Source organism: Lynx rufus, unplaced genomic scaffold (genome assembly GCF_022079265.1).
Source record: "Lynx rufus isolate CCGP_SWC_20201006 ecotype Redwood Valley unplaced genomic scaffold, mLynRuf1.p SCAF_21, whole genome shotgun sequence".
NCBI classification, from domain to species: Eukaryota; Metazoa; Chordata; class Mammalia; order Carnivora; family Felidae; genus Lynx; species Lynx rufus.
The window spans coordinates 19,947,982-19,964,740 of record NW_025814836.1 but is presented as its reverse complement, the minus strand read 5'-3'; the positions used below and the strand labels follow the sequence as shown (position 1 = coordinate 19,964,740).

Here is a 16,759-nt window from a genome sequence, read left to right as displayed (position 1 = left end):
TGCACCTGTACTATGTGCTTATGCCCAATGGAGACAGTGCACAATTTTATATGAATGTTGAGAAATGAGGGATGAGTTAGTGTAGTGTCTGGTCATTGGATGAGCCAGATGGTATAACAATGTGAGGAAGGGCATTAGCTCTGACTTCACATGGACATGGCTTTGAATTCCAGTGATATTGGGCATTGGGGAAGCTATTGACAAAGCCTCAGTTTGCCTCTCTGTAAAAACCTGATAAGCGAGTCCACTCAGAAAATTGTTCAGGGGATCAAATAGGAGATAATATAAATGCACTAAGCGGAGTAGTATAATATTGGCATTCAATGCATTTTACCTATGAATAATTAATGTTTATTTCCCCCATACAAAACTTATCTCTACCTCTGAACGTATAAAACTAGAAGGGATTAATAATACTAAAAATAGTAGTGACAATAAAAGTATGGCAGGAGTAGGAAAAGGGTTGCATATACACATGTTTGCATATATATGTTTCTATATAATATTGTCTTAGTGATTTTCAACATATAGGTGTGCATGTTCCTTTTAAATCTGCCCACTCAGGATCAATGTGTGTGTGTGTGCGTGTGTGTCTGTGTGTGTGTAAGTCATGTGTGTGAAATAACTTTCATATAATTATAAGCCAAGGAACAACGCTCTTATTTCACATTGAACGTGATGTCTATAAACATATCAAAGTATGAGCATAAAAGAAAATGGAAACCTGGATGGAACATGTCTGGAGCCTGTAAAGGGAGCTACTGTGCTCACTCTTAGGTCCCCTATACTTTTCCTCACCCATTCTAGAACATGTTCCTCATCAGCTCCCTCAGGGAACAATGGCAGAAACACGAGGGAAGCCTTATTCTTCCATTTTCTTTTCTGTCTGTCTACAGAGGATGAACCTAAAAACCACAGAAAGCTACAGAAGCAGTAGGAGGGAGTCATCAGGCCCCATCAAGGAGGGAAAACCCATGTGCTTCCTAAAGTGGCTTCATTGCTTTGTTGCAACAGGAAAGCAAAGGACCATTAGGGGCAGTGTCTGCACAGCATGGGAAGTGGCTGGCTGTGGCTCTGAGCATGCCATCAGGGAGCGCCAACATCAAGGTGTGGCTTCCCCAAACCAATTGGCGTCCAATCCTCCCATCCCTCAGCCTCCTCCCTTTGGAGATCTGAGGCACGGTCCCCACCTCTCTTTACTTTCCTTAAATCATCTTACTCGTCACCCGTGTCCCTGCAATAGTCGCTCGTCTCTGCATCTTTTCTCACTACAGATCTCCTTGTCACTTCCCACCATAAACTGCATGGAACCCATTATGCCATACTTCTCCCTACAATGTGAATTATGATTCTATTATCTCTGTAGCCATCTTTCTTACTGGAGAACCTGGCTCATGGTCATATTACATCAGAAACATACACTTTAAAGTCACACAGACCTAGTTTTCAATCCTGACAATACCTCTAGATCGCTGTATGACCTTGAGCAAGTTTTGTAACCTCTGAGAACCTAAGTGTCTTGGGTCACACATGAATATAGCCGTCTGTCCCAAGGTTGCTTATAGCCTGAGCACTTGAAAAACAAATGCTAGATGCTTAAGGTAGTGTCAAGGACAAAGTAAGCCTTCAATAAAGGCTGCTTCCCTTCCCACCAAGACATCAGAGGGAATCAAATCCATGACAGAGGTCACTGGAAATGTCACAAACCTAGGGTAGGTGGAAGAAGGTTAGTTACAGAAAGATGAAGAGAATTGCCCATATCATTAGCAGTAAGTGTATGAATGTGGAGTGTGCTAGATACAGGTGCCCCATGCAAATGACCTCTCCCGTTTCCAAGAGATCTTACAGACACAGAGGGGAAGAGCCTTGCAGTTAGATACAGGTAAACCAGGTAAAAAAGCTAAACTTGCCAATTTCTGCCTGTGAGATTCTAGGAAAGATCTTTAACCTCTATGGGTATCAGTTTCTTCATTTATAAAATCTGCTAACAGCAGCCCTCCACAAGATTGTTGTGAGTTCACACAGAACGATTAGCACCATGCCGTCTCCACAGTAAACAGTCAATACGTGTTAGTTAGATTTCCAAAAGAATTCCCGGTTTTGAAGTAACAGGAGTTAACGCTAATATTGCAATTACTAAGCATTAGACACTATTCTAAATAGTGACTGAATTTCTCATGTAACACTCACAGAAAACCTATGGGATAGATACTACCGTTTTCATATGTTAAGGTGAGGAAAAGAGAAACCCATCTCAGAGACATCACCTGACTTGCCTAAGGCACATGGGCAGTACGTGGCAGGGCCTGGAATCATGTCCTCAGTTCCAAGCATTCAGCCTCATAATCTGTCCTGCTAAGTACTCCCACTAAACTGTCTCCAAAATTCAGAAAAATGAACTCCTTGACACATACCGTGTATTTGAGAACTTAATTTTCAAGAGTACTACCTTTCTTAATCTCTGTAATAGTTCATATAAATCATGGTTTCAAAGTGCAAGGGACTGAAACCAAGTCTGTCTGGTCTAGGAATACACAGAAGAAATATGGGGATGGGGTGGAGTCCACAGCAAGGAAAGGAATGTTGGAGAAACAGAATAGGAAAGGAGATACTGGCAATGGCACCTACATAGTTAAAGACACCTGAAAAATCGTTATCACAGAAAATTTGTATCTTCTGCTCTGATGGAGGAGATTGTATCAGACCAACCTCTTACTGAGAGCAACTATAAACCTGAACACACACACACACACACACACACACACACACACACACACATATATTTGAAGAAGCTAGATTAAAGCATAGGACCCTGGAGCCCCACTGCCTGTATTGAAAGCTTGACTCGACCATTTATCAGCTACATGGTCTTGGACATGGCAATTAAATTTGCTGTGCCTCAGTGGTTGCATCTGTAAAATGGGCATAATAATAAGACCTGCCTCATAAGACTGTTATGCAAATTCTCCTCTCAATCTTCATGTGATAACCAGTGCAAACAGGGTGGCTTCTGACCAGTGCCCTTGAGGAATGTCACTTGAGGAAGTATGGGAAAGAAGAACAGGTTAGAAATAAGATGGTCACGGGCTGGGAGTTTTTCCTTACTACCTTCTAAAATTCCCAAATCCCTGGCTTCCAAATCTGCTGGATGCCTTACCCACAAGCAACCTTTACTTCAAAGGCATCCAGAAAACACAGGTTACTCTGGGTTGCCCTAGGCCGATGACTTTCCCTGAAACTCCAAAATCAGTCCAGTGGGTGAAAATAGTACCTTCTTCCTCTATTATCTTTGCTTCTTGTTCACTTCCAAGTTTTACCTGCCAGCATTTCAAAAGGGGGAAAGAAAACCAACAAGATTACTTTCCTGGTATCCCTGAAGGATCTGATAGAACCCCAGAAAAACAAAGCTGGAGCCTTTGCTACTTGGCAAATCATCACCTGAGCCATCACCTAAAATCTCACTGCAGAATATTTATTGCTGGTGATAATGTAGGAGGCAGAAAGATCACAGCATGATTTGGGGATCCCTGGTGACCCCTGCTGCTTTAAATGAGGGAGGAAATCTCTAGTCTCAGGATCGGAGAAGGCTTGATGTGAATGTCAGGGTAAGAGATTCAGACAGTCTCCCCCCACCCATGCAGTTATTCCCAAGAGACAACTTCAGCCACATGAGTCTTCATTCTAGATCAGTCCTTGTAGGAAAGAAAAGTCCAACAGAGCCCGGTATCAATCCAGCAAGGCCACAAACAGAATTCAACAATTTGGGGCATACAATCATGTATTTTTTCCTTTTAAATTTTTTTTAACGTTTACTTATTTTTGAGACAGAGCATGAACGGGGGAGTGTCAGAGAGAGAGGGAGACACAGAGTCTGAAACAGGCTCCAGGCTCTGAGCTGTCAGCACAGAGCCCGACGTGGGGCTCGAACTCACAGACCACGAGATCATGACCTGAGCCAAAGCTGGACACTTAACTGACTGAGCCACCCAGGCGTCCCATATCTTTTTTCCTTTTGACTCCATATCTTTTTTTTTCTTTTTGACTCCTAGTTTGTTTATATAAAAGTACAAATTTGAATATTTTTGCTTTGGCATGGAAGTAGCTATTATATACTCTTAAATGTGCATTGTCTTTACCACTTATAAAGTCCACTCTGATGCATTCTTGTTTAATCCTTACTAAACTGTTGGTGATAACTTTTATTATTGCCAGAATGAAACATGAATAATTTTATGTCCAGAAATGTGGGGGGAAAAATGGCCAAATCTACCAAATGAGTAAGTGGTGGCAAATGAATTTAACCATGGGAATATTAATAGCAATAGACCCTGAACTGTACCTGAAATGAGGCTGGGATGATTAAAAAAAAAAAACAAAAAACATCTGTGGGTCAAAAATAAAATGTTCTAAAGTTTAAGGACAATTAGATAGTGAAGATTTCAGAAAATAGTTACAAACAACTTGAGCTGGTCTGCAGTTAAAACTAATGTTAGTAATGGCTTGGGAATCACCATTCTTCCCTTTACCACTTAGAATACTCTAGTAGTAAACCAAGACAGAGAGCCTAATTCTCAAACAACTGCCAGGACTCTGAGACTATGTTGGAAGAAACAAATACAAGGGAAGTAGCAGATCATAAACACCAAGAACTATAGAGTTTTGCTGCATTTGTTTATTTGATCAGCAAATATTACGTTGTGCTCTCACACTCTGTTAAGCGCTGTGGATACATCAGAGAACAAAATACACAAAATCCCTGTCCACATTGAACTCACATTCCATGGCTGCATAAGTCCATTTCTAAATGCAAACTAAATCTAGATGGGAAAGTTAGATTCTTCTGGAAAATGGGTGGAATGTACCCACTTCTATCTGAATTTTGACACAGTGAACCCAAAGCTTACAGCTTAAGTCACGAGAAGCATGGAATTCTATTCAGCCTAGAGTCCTGGGCACAAAATTTTAGGGGATACAAAGAAACTTGGTAATTGAGACAAACGCTGCCTTCATGCAATATTTTTAAAAATCACAATTAATGCGGGGCGCCTGGGTGGCGCAGTCGGTTAAGCGTCCGACTTCAGCCAGGTCACGATCTCGCGGTCCGTGAGTTCGAGCCCCGCGTCAGGCTCTGGGCTGATGGCTCGGAGCCTGGAGCCTGTTTCCGATTCTGTGTCTCCCTCTCTCTCTGACCCTCCCCTGTTCATGCTCTGTCTCTCTCTGTCCCAAAATAAATTAAAAAAAACGTTGAAAAAAAAATTAAAAAAAAAATCACAATTAATGCAAATAATCCACACTGAGCATAATATCAAAATTCTAAATAAAGGCAAGGCTTTTCCTTTAGCCTCAGACTTTAATACGGATCCACAAGGCTCTGAGCGAGTAGGTAGAAGCTAACAACGAGAAGGTAAGCTCTACTAATGTTTGTGGGGCCACCTGTCTGGCTGAGGGCCCTGAATGCATTTTCCTAACCTAACCCATAGCACTTGTAAACTGCCAACAGGAGCCATGTTGACTTGAAAATGGAATTGTGTTAGAAGTTTAGCTCCACATGCCCATGGAGCAGAACTACTTTGATCAACTCCAGCTTATAGTTAAAGGATGTCCCATTATTCAATGAACAGAACTTGAAAATAGGAAGCCAAAGGTCCCACATTACCCAGTACCATTTATGTCCTGTGTAACTGTGTGCAGTTACTTAGCTTTTCTGGGCCTCACTTATGACATCTGTAAAATAGACACATTCTTTTCAGCTCAGTGACTTTATCAGACCCTGACAAACTAGCTAATTGAGACTTCACAGAAAGGAGACGGATAACCACTTGCCTTAATATGATGCTCTTGGAACCAAAAACACAATCCATTTTGTCTAGCTTCATTGAACATTTTTGAGTCAAGTCTAAACAAAAATCTCCCTGCACTCCATTTTCATGCAGAGAAACTGGGGAATTTTCCCATTACAAAAGTTTGGCATATAGGTACAAAGTAAGTGTGCATAAGAACTAATTATATACCAAGGTAGCCTCACCCTAAGTGCATCTGTTCTGATGTTACCCAGTAAACTCACAAGATAACCTTGTGCAAGTCTCTGAACCTCTCTGGACCTCAGCTCTTTCACCTAGAAAATAGGAGAATAGAATTGATGATATGGGAGGCTTTCACAGCTTGACATTCAGTGATTCTCTAAGTATATCAAGCAAGTCCTTCTAAGTGTCTCTAAACAGGGAAACCAGAGGTGCCTGGGTGACTCAGTTGGTTAAGCATCTGACTCTGGATTTCAGCTCAGGCCATGATCTCACCATGGGTGGGTTTGAACCCCATGTCAGGATCTGCACTGACAGTGCAGAGCCTGCTTAGGATTCTCTTTCCCTCTCCCTCTCCCTCTGCCCTTCTCCCTCGCTCATGTACTGTCTGTCTGTCTCTCTCTTTCAAAATAAATAAGCAAACATGAAAAAAATTAAACTGGGAAATCAGAAACTACCTCCCACCCTGTGGAAAATATCTCATTATTATTATATAAATAATTATTATTTTTTTAATTTTCTAGTTTTAGCTGCATTTGGCTCTGGTGATCTTTCTTTACATCTTAGTTTGCAGCAATAATGAATCTAAAAATGATGTTTCCTGGTCATGAGAAATAAAAACAAGATTCCAGAGAAGTAGTATCCCCATGCTTTCCTCTTGTCCAATAAAGACCATTCCTCTTTTTTTTTTTATTTTTTTTTTATTTATTTAACTAAGTTCAAGTTAGTTAACGTACAGTATGGTATTGGTTTCAGGAATAGAACCCAGTCATTCATCACTTACATATGAGCACCCAGTGCTCATCCCTAAAAGCACCCTCTTTGTTATCCATAATCCATTTAGCCCATCCCACCACCCACATCCCCTCCAGCGACCCTCAGTTTGCTCTCTGTATTTAAGAGTAAAGACCTTTCCTCTTAATTGAGAATCTAATTTCCAGGCCACAAGACCTGAGAACTAAACCGATGGTTAAACATTTTTTTTAATGACATCTCCTGACCTTCACAGCAACACAGTCTTTGCCAGCCCACGCATTACTGTTTGAAGCCCCAGCTGACATTCAAAGGACTTCAGACATTCGGCTAGTCTCAGGGCCATGAGAGTCTCCTAAGTCTGCATTTCAGTGTCACCTTTGTGGTGTGGAAGTTCCCTGAGTATGGCAGGATGTCTCACACCTTCCCGTGGGAACTGGGTTGGTTTTCATTTTCCACTTGGTAAACATCTGCACAGGGCAATCATACCCCCTCTGAGGTCATTGCTTCATGTGTGTTGCACCTTCTGACTTTGTGCCATTGTCATTGGCAACCTCATCAATTCCCAGCTGTGCCTGACTCTTCCTCTTCCTTCCCTCTGATTCAACACAATCCAGAAGGGAGGGAAAATGTGCTATACACTTTCATGTCCTTTTTCTCCAAGTATATTCCTTGACATAAAAAAATGTTTACTTATCTATTTTGAGAGAGAGAGAGAGAGCGTGAGTGGGCAGGGAAGAGGCATCGAGAGAGGGAAAGAGATAGAATCCCAAGCAGGCAGGCTGTTAGTTCAAAGCCCAAAATGGGGCTTGATCCCACGACCCTAGGATCATGACCTGAGCCAAAATGAAGAGTTGGATGCTCAACCGACTGAGCCATCCAGGTGCCCCTCTACAAGTACATTCTTAAGTGTGCTTAGAGCACAGAGAGACATGCCCCCTTGTGCACCTAACCAATGAGGAAAATCACCTTCCCCCTATCCTGTTGTAGCCCTAACTAACTAGAAAACTAAGTAACGAACTCCATTCCATTGGTCATGGCACCTCTTCATGCCCCTCATCTCTTTCACATTCTCATTTCCTTTCTCACCAAGCTTACATTCCATGGGCCATTATTATAATCACTCCTGACATTTGCTCTCAACATCTTTGCTTGATCACACTTGTCTGGCAATGCCCAAGGTTATAAATAACTATTGCCCATGGCAGGCCTGATCAGAGCAATGCCAGCTAGATGGTGGACCAGTCACATTCTACATTCATGACCACATATCACAAATGGGCTCTTGAGCAGAAAAGTGATGTCCCCTCATTGGATGTCCTACAAGTTCCAGGGAAAGGAATGGATGTGGTCAATCCTTCACAGAAGGAGAGAATGAATACCTGGGAACATTAATGCAATCTACAGTCATGGCAATACAAATAAACATGTTTATTGAAGATATATTTTGAAGATAGAAACAGCAGAAAGGAAACATAAAGAAAGAAGAAATCAGAAAAATGATTCTTAGGTTTTGAGTCTCATAACAGGGTAGATACTGGTTAGATATCCAACTAAAAAAAACTAAGGAGGAAGGGTTACAAGATTAGGATGTGTACAGAAAGGTCTTTATCACCACTGGTCAGGCTAAATCTGAGTTATCCAATGTCCCTGATCACAGAGGTGACTGGCCATTCAAGTTTGGGGCTCTGAGGAGACTTCAGGGCTAGAGATATTAATTTGAGCATAATCTTTATATATTTGGTATTTGAATATAATAGGGTCCTTTAAGGATAGAATGTAGATAAACAAAAGCAGAGGGCTAAGATTAAGACCTTAAGGCAGCCCAACATTTACAGGTCAAATGAGAGAGCTAGTAAATAAATCAGCAAAGAAACTTGAGAATCAGTGACCAGAGATGCTGGAGAGTGGTGTTGTAGAAACCAAGAGGGCACTGGTTTGTGTCAAACACTTGACATACATTATCCTGATCCTCACACTCTGCTAGGTGGATATTACTGCTTCCATCTGATAGGGGAGTACATAAAGAACTAGAAAGACTGATGACCACATCCAAGTTCACTCAAGTAATATATTTCAGCACTAGTAATCAAACTGACGTCTGATAACCTCAAAATTCCTGAGCCTCCCATCACATCTTATCATCTCCAGTGAGGCCAAAGGGGGAGGAGAGGGAAGGGACAACTGAATGAATGAACCCTAGCAATCAGAAAGAAAAGGTTCAGGATGAAGTCTGGTTTTGCTGGGAAATTTATCAAGCTCTAGAAGTTTAGACAGGAATGCAAAGAAGACTTCACTCCCCATGAAGAATACCAACCATCAACGTAAAGATGCTTTGCATTTTTAAAAAGATTGGTGGATTTTTCCCTAACTCATCTCTAGCATACATGTCTATTCAAGGCTGACATTAATTAACTTAATCTACATTAAGCACTTGGAGGACAGCAGAGAACTGGGACTATATTTCCCCATGCCACTGTTCTGGTCATTCATCCAATTGGGCAAAGAAAAGGCTATTGAATGAGTAAGACACAACTTCTCCCTCACAGACTTGAGGTTTCGCTTATGGATCATTATTGCTGGGTTGTCGTATGCTTACAGATTTTTCTCATTATGTTTGTTTCATCACCCAGTAAGTATCGGTTAGGTTTTCCAGCCAGTCATTCTCATTAATTTATTTTTCTGCTTTTTTAAAAATTTTAATTAGTTAATATACAGTGCAAGATTGGTTTCAAAAGTAGAATTCAGTGATTCATCACTTACATACAACACCCAGTGCTCATCACAACAAGTACCCCCTTAATACTCATCATCCATCTAGCCCATCTCCCACCCATCTCCCTCCAGTAACCTTCAGTTCATTCTCTGTCATTAAGAGTCTCTTGTAGTTTGTTTCCCTTTCTTCTCCCCACCCCCACTTCCCATATGTTCATCTGCTTGGTTTCTTAAATTCCACATATGTGTGAAATCATAGAATACTTGTCTTTCTCTGATTTACTTATTCTGCTTAGCATAATATATGATAGCTCTATCCATGTCGTTGCAAATGATAAGATTTTATTATTTTTAATGGCTGAATTATTTTCCCAAAGGATACAAAAATACAGATTCAAAGGGGTACAATGTTTATTGCTGTGCTATCAACAATAACCAAACTATGGAGAGAGAGTCCAAATGTCCATTGACTGATGAATGGGTAAAAGAGACATGGTGTGTGTGTGTGTGTGTGTGTGTGTGTGTGTGTGTGTGTGTAATGGAATATTTCTCATCAACTTTTTCCCCCTCTCTCTTTGGAGAGAAGATGGGAACTTCTGGTAGGAAGTTTTGGTGCACAGATCCTTAATATCATTCAAACATTGGCCTAAAAACTAAGTCTTTTAAGAGTACCAGATTCAGGGATTTTAATTCTCTTTGTTATGATATTATGAAATGCTTAGATGCAAGGGAGTCAAGGTTAATGGTTATTTTGGTGGGACCATCATTGGCCCTTTGCTTTTCCAGCCTAAGTCTTTTTCCATTTGTTTAACTGTTCAACAGACAGATTTACAAAATACAATTTACAAAGAAAACCTTCATTTCCTGTGGTTCCCTGGCTCCACACCCCTTCTCCAACCCTAATTTCACCTCCAATTTTTCAAACACGATTTTTCCTCCCCACAGCTTTAACTAGCTAAACTCTTTCTCATTTTCCCCTTCATCTTTCCTTGGTTTGGGGCACAATTTGTTTGTTCTTCTGACTACCCTTCATGAAGCTATGCTGTTGCTTGCTCCTGTGTGATCACAGGATGGTTTCTAGCTCAACTGTTCTCATCCTTTCTTCAATGATAGGGTCGTGGCTGCATTGTTCATTTGCAGACAATTGAATATGTTTTCTTGGGCTCCTATAACGAGTAGAGTGTTCAGCTTTCCCAAATCTGTCATCTTCAAGGTGGTTGTGATGCTGCAACCCCATTTCTCAGGAGGTGTCTGGGGTACATTCTGGAAGAGGAAGAAGATCCCTAAAGCACAGACTGATCAGAGGGAGTTCAGACACGCTCCTCAAGGAGCCAGGCCTTTGTTCACCAACACTGGCTGAACTCACTTCTGCTCTCTGGGGCAACCGGTCAGTTAGTGAAACAAAAGAGTTCTGGCAAAAGTTTACAAAACAGATTGAAAACCTCAAAATGAGGGGATACATAAAGATTATTAGTCAGGAACCACATGTGCTCATTATGTTTACAATCACCATAAAGTCATAGCATTTAAGTCTTAGAGTTCTTTCTTGTTGGACCCAATGGTGCTCCTTTGCTTAGCCTATAAATCCCTTGCTGAGCACAATCTCCCCTGGGTTTAGTAGGTTGTACAGAAGAATTTGTCAAGATCTACAATGCCCATATTAGCCCACTGTTTTGGTCTAGACATATTAACTTTATCTGTAGAAATGGAGGTTATGAAATAGAAACTAATACTTCTCACTATTAAATGCTACCCCACACCTTCCCATTGCTTCTCTGCTCTCATGTTTTGTCTCAAATTCCCTTTACCCTGCCCTTCCCTTGTGATTTCTTCCGTCTTCCCCTCTGAGCTACTTCATCACCTTGGACACCTTTCCATCTTGCCTTAACACTAAAAACTAATATTTGAGCCCTTGCCATATGTCAGGCAATTGCCTAAAGCACTTCACACTGCTTATTTCACAACATATTCTTTGAGTTAGGTTATATTATTATCTCTGTCTTACGTGGAAACACAAAACAAAACAAAATACCCTGAAGCACAAAAAAACAAACTCATCCCTAATCACGTATCTAGTAAATGGTAAAACTAGGATTCCAATGCAGGCCCTCTGACCTCTGAGTCTGACCTCCTTAGTTCTATCCATGAGGACTTGATACTTGAAGTAAATTTAAAAATTTGTCGATAAAAATGAATTTGGTTTATGCATCTATTCTGAATAAAGCCATACTGGCTTTGAGATGCCAGAGATCAAAGTTAAGAGCTCCTGGATCACATTTACTGATTGCTTCTGGTCTCCGAGTCCTTCCCACTCCTAACTAAAAGCTGTAAATATTCTGGGGATATCCATGGACGTTTCTTTCTGTCATTTTTTTCCATCTGCTTGTCCCTTTCTCTTTTTTAAAAGCTTTATTGAGGTATAACTTATATATTAAAACTTCACGTAACTTATACAACTTGATGAGTTAGGACAATTGCACACACCCATGAAACCATCAGCACAATCATGGTAATAAACATATTCATCACTTCCAGAAATTTCCTTGTGCCCTTTTGTGTTTGCTTTCTTTGTAATAACAGCACTTAACAGGACATCTATCTCTTAACACATTTTTAAAAAGTGCATTATACAATGTTGTTAAGTATAGGCCCCTATGTCACACAGCAGATGTCAACAACTTATTGATCCTTGCATAATTGAAACTTTTCCAAGTCTTGATGAGTTCTTTATTTATTTTTAATCTCTCTGGGACCTCCTAAGCGATAGATAATATAAATAATGATTTGCAATGATATATTCAACTCAGCTATGACTCAGATGGGCAGAATGTCCCATGAAATGGACATGGCATGAACCCTACTTAGTTCTGGATAGATGTTAATCTACACTCCACACACTGAAGCTTTCCATGGAACCCTGCTGCACATGAACAGCCCTTCAAGTTTTCCCTGTGCAGCAATGCTAACTGGACAAATAGACTGGGTTGTGTGTTTGGCAATCTTTATAGTAACTTCAGGGCAAGACTCTTGAAAAAGACTTGAACTGGGAATGGCAGCCAGGTTCTAGAAATTGAGGGGGAATCCCTGATGGATCCATAGAGAGGAGATTCCACTATTTGTCCCTTTTATACCACAGAGGGTATAGAGTGGCTCTCATGGGTAATATGCTTGTGGACATCACCATTGGAGAAAATATCTTAACAGCATGTATCTCAGAATACTAGGGGAAGAATAAAAATTATTAAATTGTACATTAAGTAGCAGACACTTCAAAGCCTAGATTATTATTGTTACCAACAGGCTAGCAAACTGAGCTGCAATTAGGAAAAATAACTGATTTCTCTCTAAAGAAACACAAGCTGATCATTTAAGATTTATCAAATATATCTTTCTCCTATGCTTTACTCTCCTTTTCCTTTCTGTTCTTTTAAATTCCGATCGAACATGTGTTCTCAGTAACACAACCTTGCAAATAAAACAGATCCATCAAGCTATCCTCTCCCAAAAGAATTCAGAGAATAAGATGAATACAGTCTTCATGGCAAATGAGCAGTTCCACATGAACCAGCAACTATGCTGGTTGCTGAAGATCTGAATTAGAGAAATAAAAAAAAAAAATCACGAAGAAAATGGTATCAGTTCAGCCATGAGTTGAAGAACAGCAAATCCCCATTTCTCAGCATTAAATACTCAGGTTTAAACTCTTTTTCTACGGGGAGACTGCAGATTGTAGCTCTGAGAGGGGAATGAGCTACAAGGGTAGTTCATCAGCGCTGCTTTCCTTGTGGCTTCTCTGCTGTGTGTGCGATAAGGGTAATTGCCATTATAGGAATAGTGAACGGCAACAATAACAGGTGCATAGGTCTCAGCCACTAATTCACTGTGCAGGATTTAGATTACTTCCCACCCCATTGTCTGGCTTCAGAACTGGAGGGACAAGTCCATTCTGAGCATTTAGCCTTTTGGGCTTAAATCAAGTCCACTTGCTGGGTCAAGTCAATTTCCCACATCTTGTTTCCTAAAAGCAGATTAAGTTCACAAGCCTGGACCAGCAGAAGTGCAGTGGGGAGTACAGATGCGTGGGGGTGGGGGGAAGGTGTGGAGGTGGGGCCAGAGGGAAGATTGTTAGCTTACTTAACTTTATTTGAGCCAGCCTAAATTTCAATAATCCAAAAGTTTCACGTGGTGAGAACACAGTTTATCACACTTGGGGTGCAGGCAGATTGCACACCTGCTGGGGAAAATTAGCCAAGGAAGCAGAGGATGCTGAGGGGTCCCTCACTCACAGGTTCCTGCTTGTTTCCCTGGAGAGGATCCTTTATGACTTCATAGACTGTGGAGGCAATGAACTTCGAAACTGTCAGTAAGTAGCTTTTTCTCTTTTGTGCAATCTGTACTGACTTTCAGAGGGTTGCTGACTTGTGGTCGTGACCCTGGTCCACAGCAGAGGATTCTGAAAGCGGAACCACTTTGAAGGCTCCGAATGGCTAAAATAGGTATCCAGGGTCTACAAACATTATATTTTTCTAAAACATTTGAATCATAGTTTCAGTTTCTTACAGACCCTACCACTCCCTATTATACCCACCAACCCAGACTGGCCATTTGTGTTAACTCCAAGTCCCCCTGTTATCTCTCCACACAGATGGGTTCCTCAGGCAGCATCGCCCCAAATTCCCAGGAGCTTACCCCGTTTTAACTCTTCTCTTCCTGTCTTACCTCCCACAGATAATCTGCCTGTATTATGGCTCTGAACCTGTGCTGTGCTTCCCATCCTGTTTTCTGCTTACACTGCTTCTCCCCATTCATTTCAGCCCACTGACATTCAACTGCACTTGAGGGTCTGATTCAAATATTACCTAAGCCTTGAACTCCTTCATCCCCATCATCAGTGAAGTATGTCTTTACCCTCTTCTGAAGCTCAGTGGCACAATGTGTTGTATTTCTTGGGTCCCTTACCATTGCCTCATAATTAATTCTGTGTTTACACGCACCCCCTCCCCCAACACTGTATGAGCCTCTGAGGTCATAGTAATATTTACAACTCCTGTACCTCCTCACCAGTGTTCAAGATAATTTTTTTGCCATAAAGAGTAAAACTTCAGCTATTGACATAGCTCATTCCCTCCCATTGCCCGTGTCTCCAGCTTTTACGTGTGTGTTCAAGGAAAAAACATACATGCACAAACATTACATACTGTGCTCTAACAACTGCATGCTGAACTGGGGCAAATGCTAACTAACAAACTCTACTGATCTGTGTCTATTTTATAGCTCTTTCATACTAATGTGATTGTAGTGGATTTTTTTTTTTGGTAGTTCCATACCTCAAAAAAAAAAAAAAAGAAAGAAAGAAAAGAAAATTCATCTTCTACCCTATTCACCTTAGTTTTGTCTCTTGTTATAGAGCTGAATGAGCTCCCGAATCATGTCCAGGTGAGCTATGCACCCTGAAGGAGCAGTGCTTTAGGGTTCCCCAGCTAATTTATTATGCTTACCTGAAATACTTGGGAAAGTGCTAGAGCACAGTTCTGTTTTCTGTCAGGCCTCCTGCAGTTAGCAGCACTGTGCTCTCCCTCTCATTCATTTACTCAAAACATCCATTGATCTCTACACCTTGTCCGGTACCGTATCGGGCATGGGGGATATGTACCATTCACTGCACTGCTTACAATTCGAATAATCCATGAAGTCTGGACCAAGAGTGGGATCATGTTTAAAGAAATGCAGTTCAGTAGCCATAATTAAGCAAACAGCAACTTAACACAGGCAATTATATAGTTGAGAAATTAAGAAGTTCCCACTCGTAAACCACTCAATGCCTCATCACACTTCCCTCTTGTTCCAGTGCTCTCTTCCCTCCCTCCACCCCCAACATTTTGTCCCCAATAAAACTCTCTATAAACATGCTGCCTGAATTTTCTATCTTTGTCCTTCCCCGGTCTCTTTCATAATTAATGATGTAGCTATACTTAGCTCCTCTCCTTCCTTAGGAGGAAGAAAAGGAGAAAGCAAAGGGCAAAACTAAGATTCTGTGGCAGGAAGGGAAGTGTAGGCGCCCATTATGCACATGGAAATCCGATAAAGACCTTGACGTCAACAAGCTGACTTTCCAGTGGAAAGAAGACACTTGGGTGGAATTGTACCTTCCATTATACACATGGAAAGATGATAAAGACCTTGACGTCAACAAGTTCACTCTCTATGGAGAGAGGACACTTGGGTGAAATTGTACCTTCTGTAAAATGGGTTATAATAAGCACCCTCTTTGCATGGGAGGGTAGTATCTGTTAGAATCTGGTCGTGCAGACATGACTTAATTCATATGCTGAGTGCCAGGCTGCAGCATGAGATGAGGCTGGTGAGGCAGGAGGCCCCTTCCCACCTGGTCCTTAGAGCTTTTGTTCAGGAGGCTCAGCTTCAGTTCTGATTCTTTCTGGTAGCTTCAACACCAAATAGTCTTCCAACTCTTGGCAGTCATTTCTAGTTCCTGGAAATACACTTCCCTTCTCTTTTGTTACCTAATGAGTCCAGAATTGGACCAGATGCCTTGGTGTGTTCTAATCAGTGCCTTACAAAAGGCCCGGCATCCCATGACTAACAGAATGGCCCTCTAAACACAAGCTGACAGCACATTAGCTCGCTGCATCACTGCTGCACACTGAACCCAAGATGTAAATGTGCATTCTCTGAGTACACACGGATCTTTCTTCTCTGTCATATTAACTAATTAAGCACCATTTAAATTGTACTTAGCCTGGGCATTATTTCTACCCAAGTGCATCACTTAGCCACATTAAATTTCATATTCCACTTTGAAGCCCATTTGCCTAATCTCCGAGTTTATCCTGCGAAATGGTTCTATCTTGGTTTCTTAACATTCCCTCTATTTTAATGCCAGTGGTAAGTGTAAAAATGTGCACATCACCTATCTAATCCCTTCCATTAAAAATAAGCAAAGCAAAAAAGAAGCATAATAAAGAGAAAGTAATAATTCATGGCAACCAAACTTAAAACCAGTCTGGGACACTTTTGTTTGTTTTGTTGTTTTGTGTGGTGTTTTTAAATTATTTTTACCCTCAATCCATGAAGGAAAAGGAAATGGAGACACTGAGAATTGAAATGACTTTCTCACAGTCACTTAAAATGTCCATGGTAAAAATGTTAGTAGCTTAGAATAGTATAAAGATCAAAGGCTTTGGAGTCAGGTTGAGGGGAGGGAGGGTGAATCTGAGCTCTGGCATGATTGAGCTCCCTGTCCTTATAGAAGT

The 16,759-nt window shown here is 41.1% G+C and overlaps 1 protein-coding gene across 2 annotated transcripts in view; it reads right to left on the bottom strand.

Moving 5' to 3' along the window:
* Window positions 1–16,759, bottom strand: part of AGBL1 (AGBL carboxypeptidase 1) — a 696,557-nt gene that overhangs the window by 165,500 nt on the left and 514,298 nt on the right. Inside the window, exon 22 of one of the 2 annotated variants that reach the window (XM_047086819.1) lies at window positions 11,350–11,358. The exons of the other annotated variant lie outside the window; for it this stretch is intronic. Coding sequence (XP_046942775.1) covers window positions 11,350–11,358 — 9 coding nt within the window. The remainder of the gene's footprint in view (window positions 1–11,349; window positions 11,359–16,759) is intronic. 2 annotated transcript variants of the gene reach the window in all.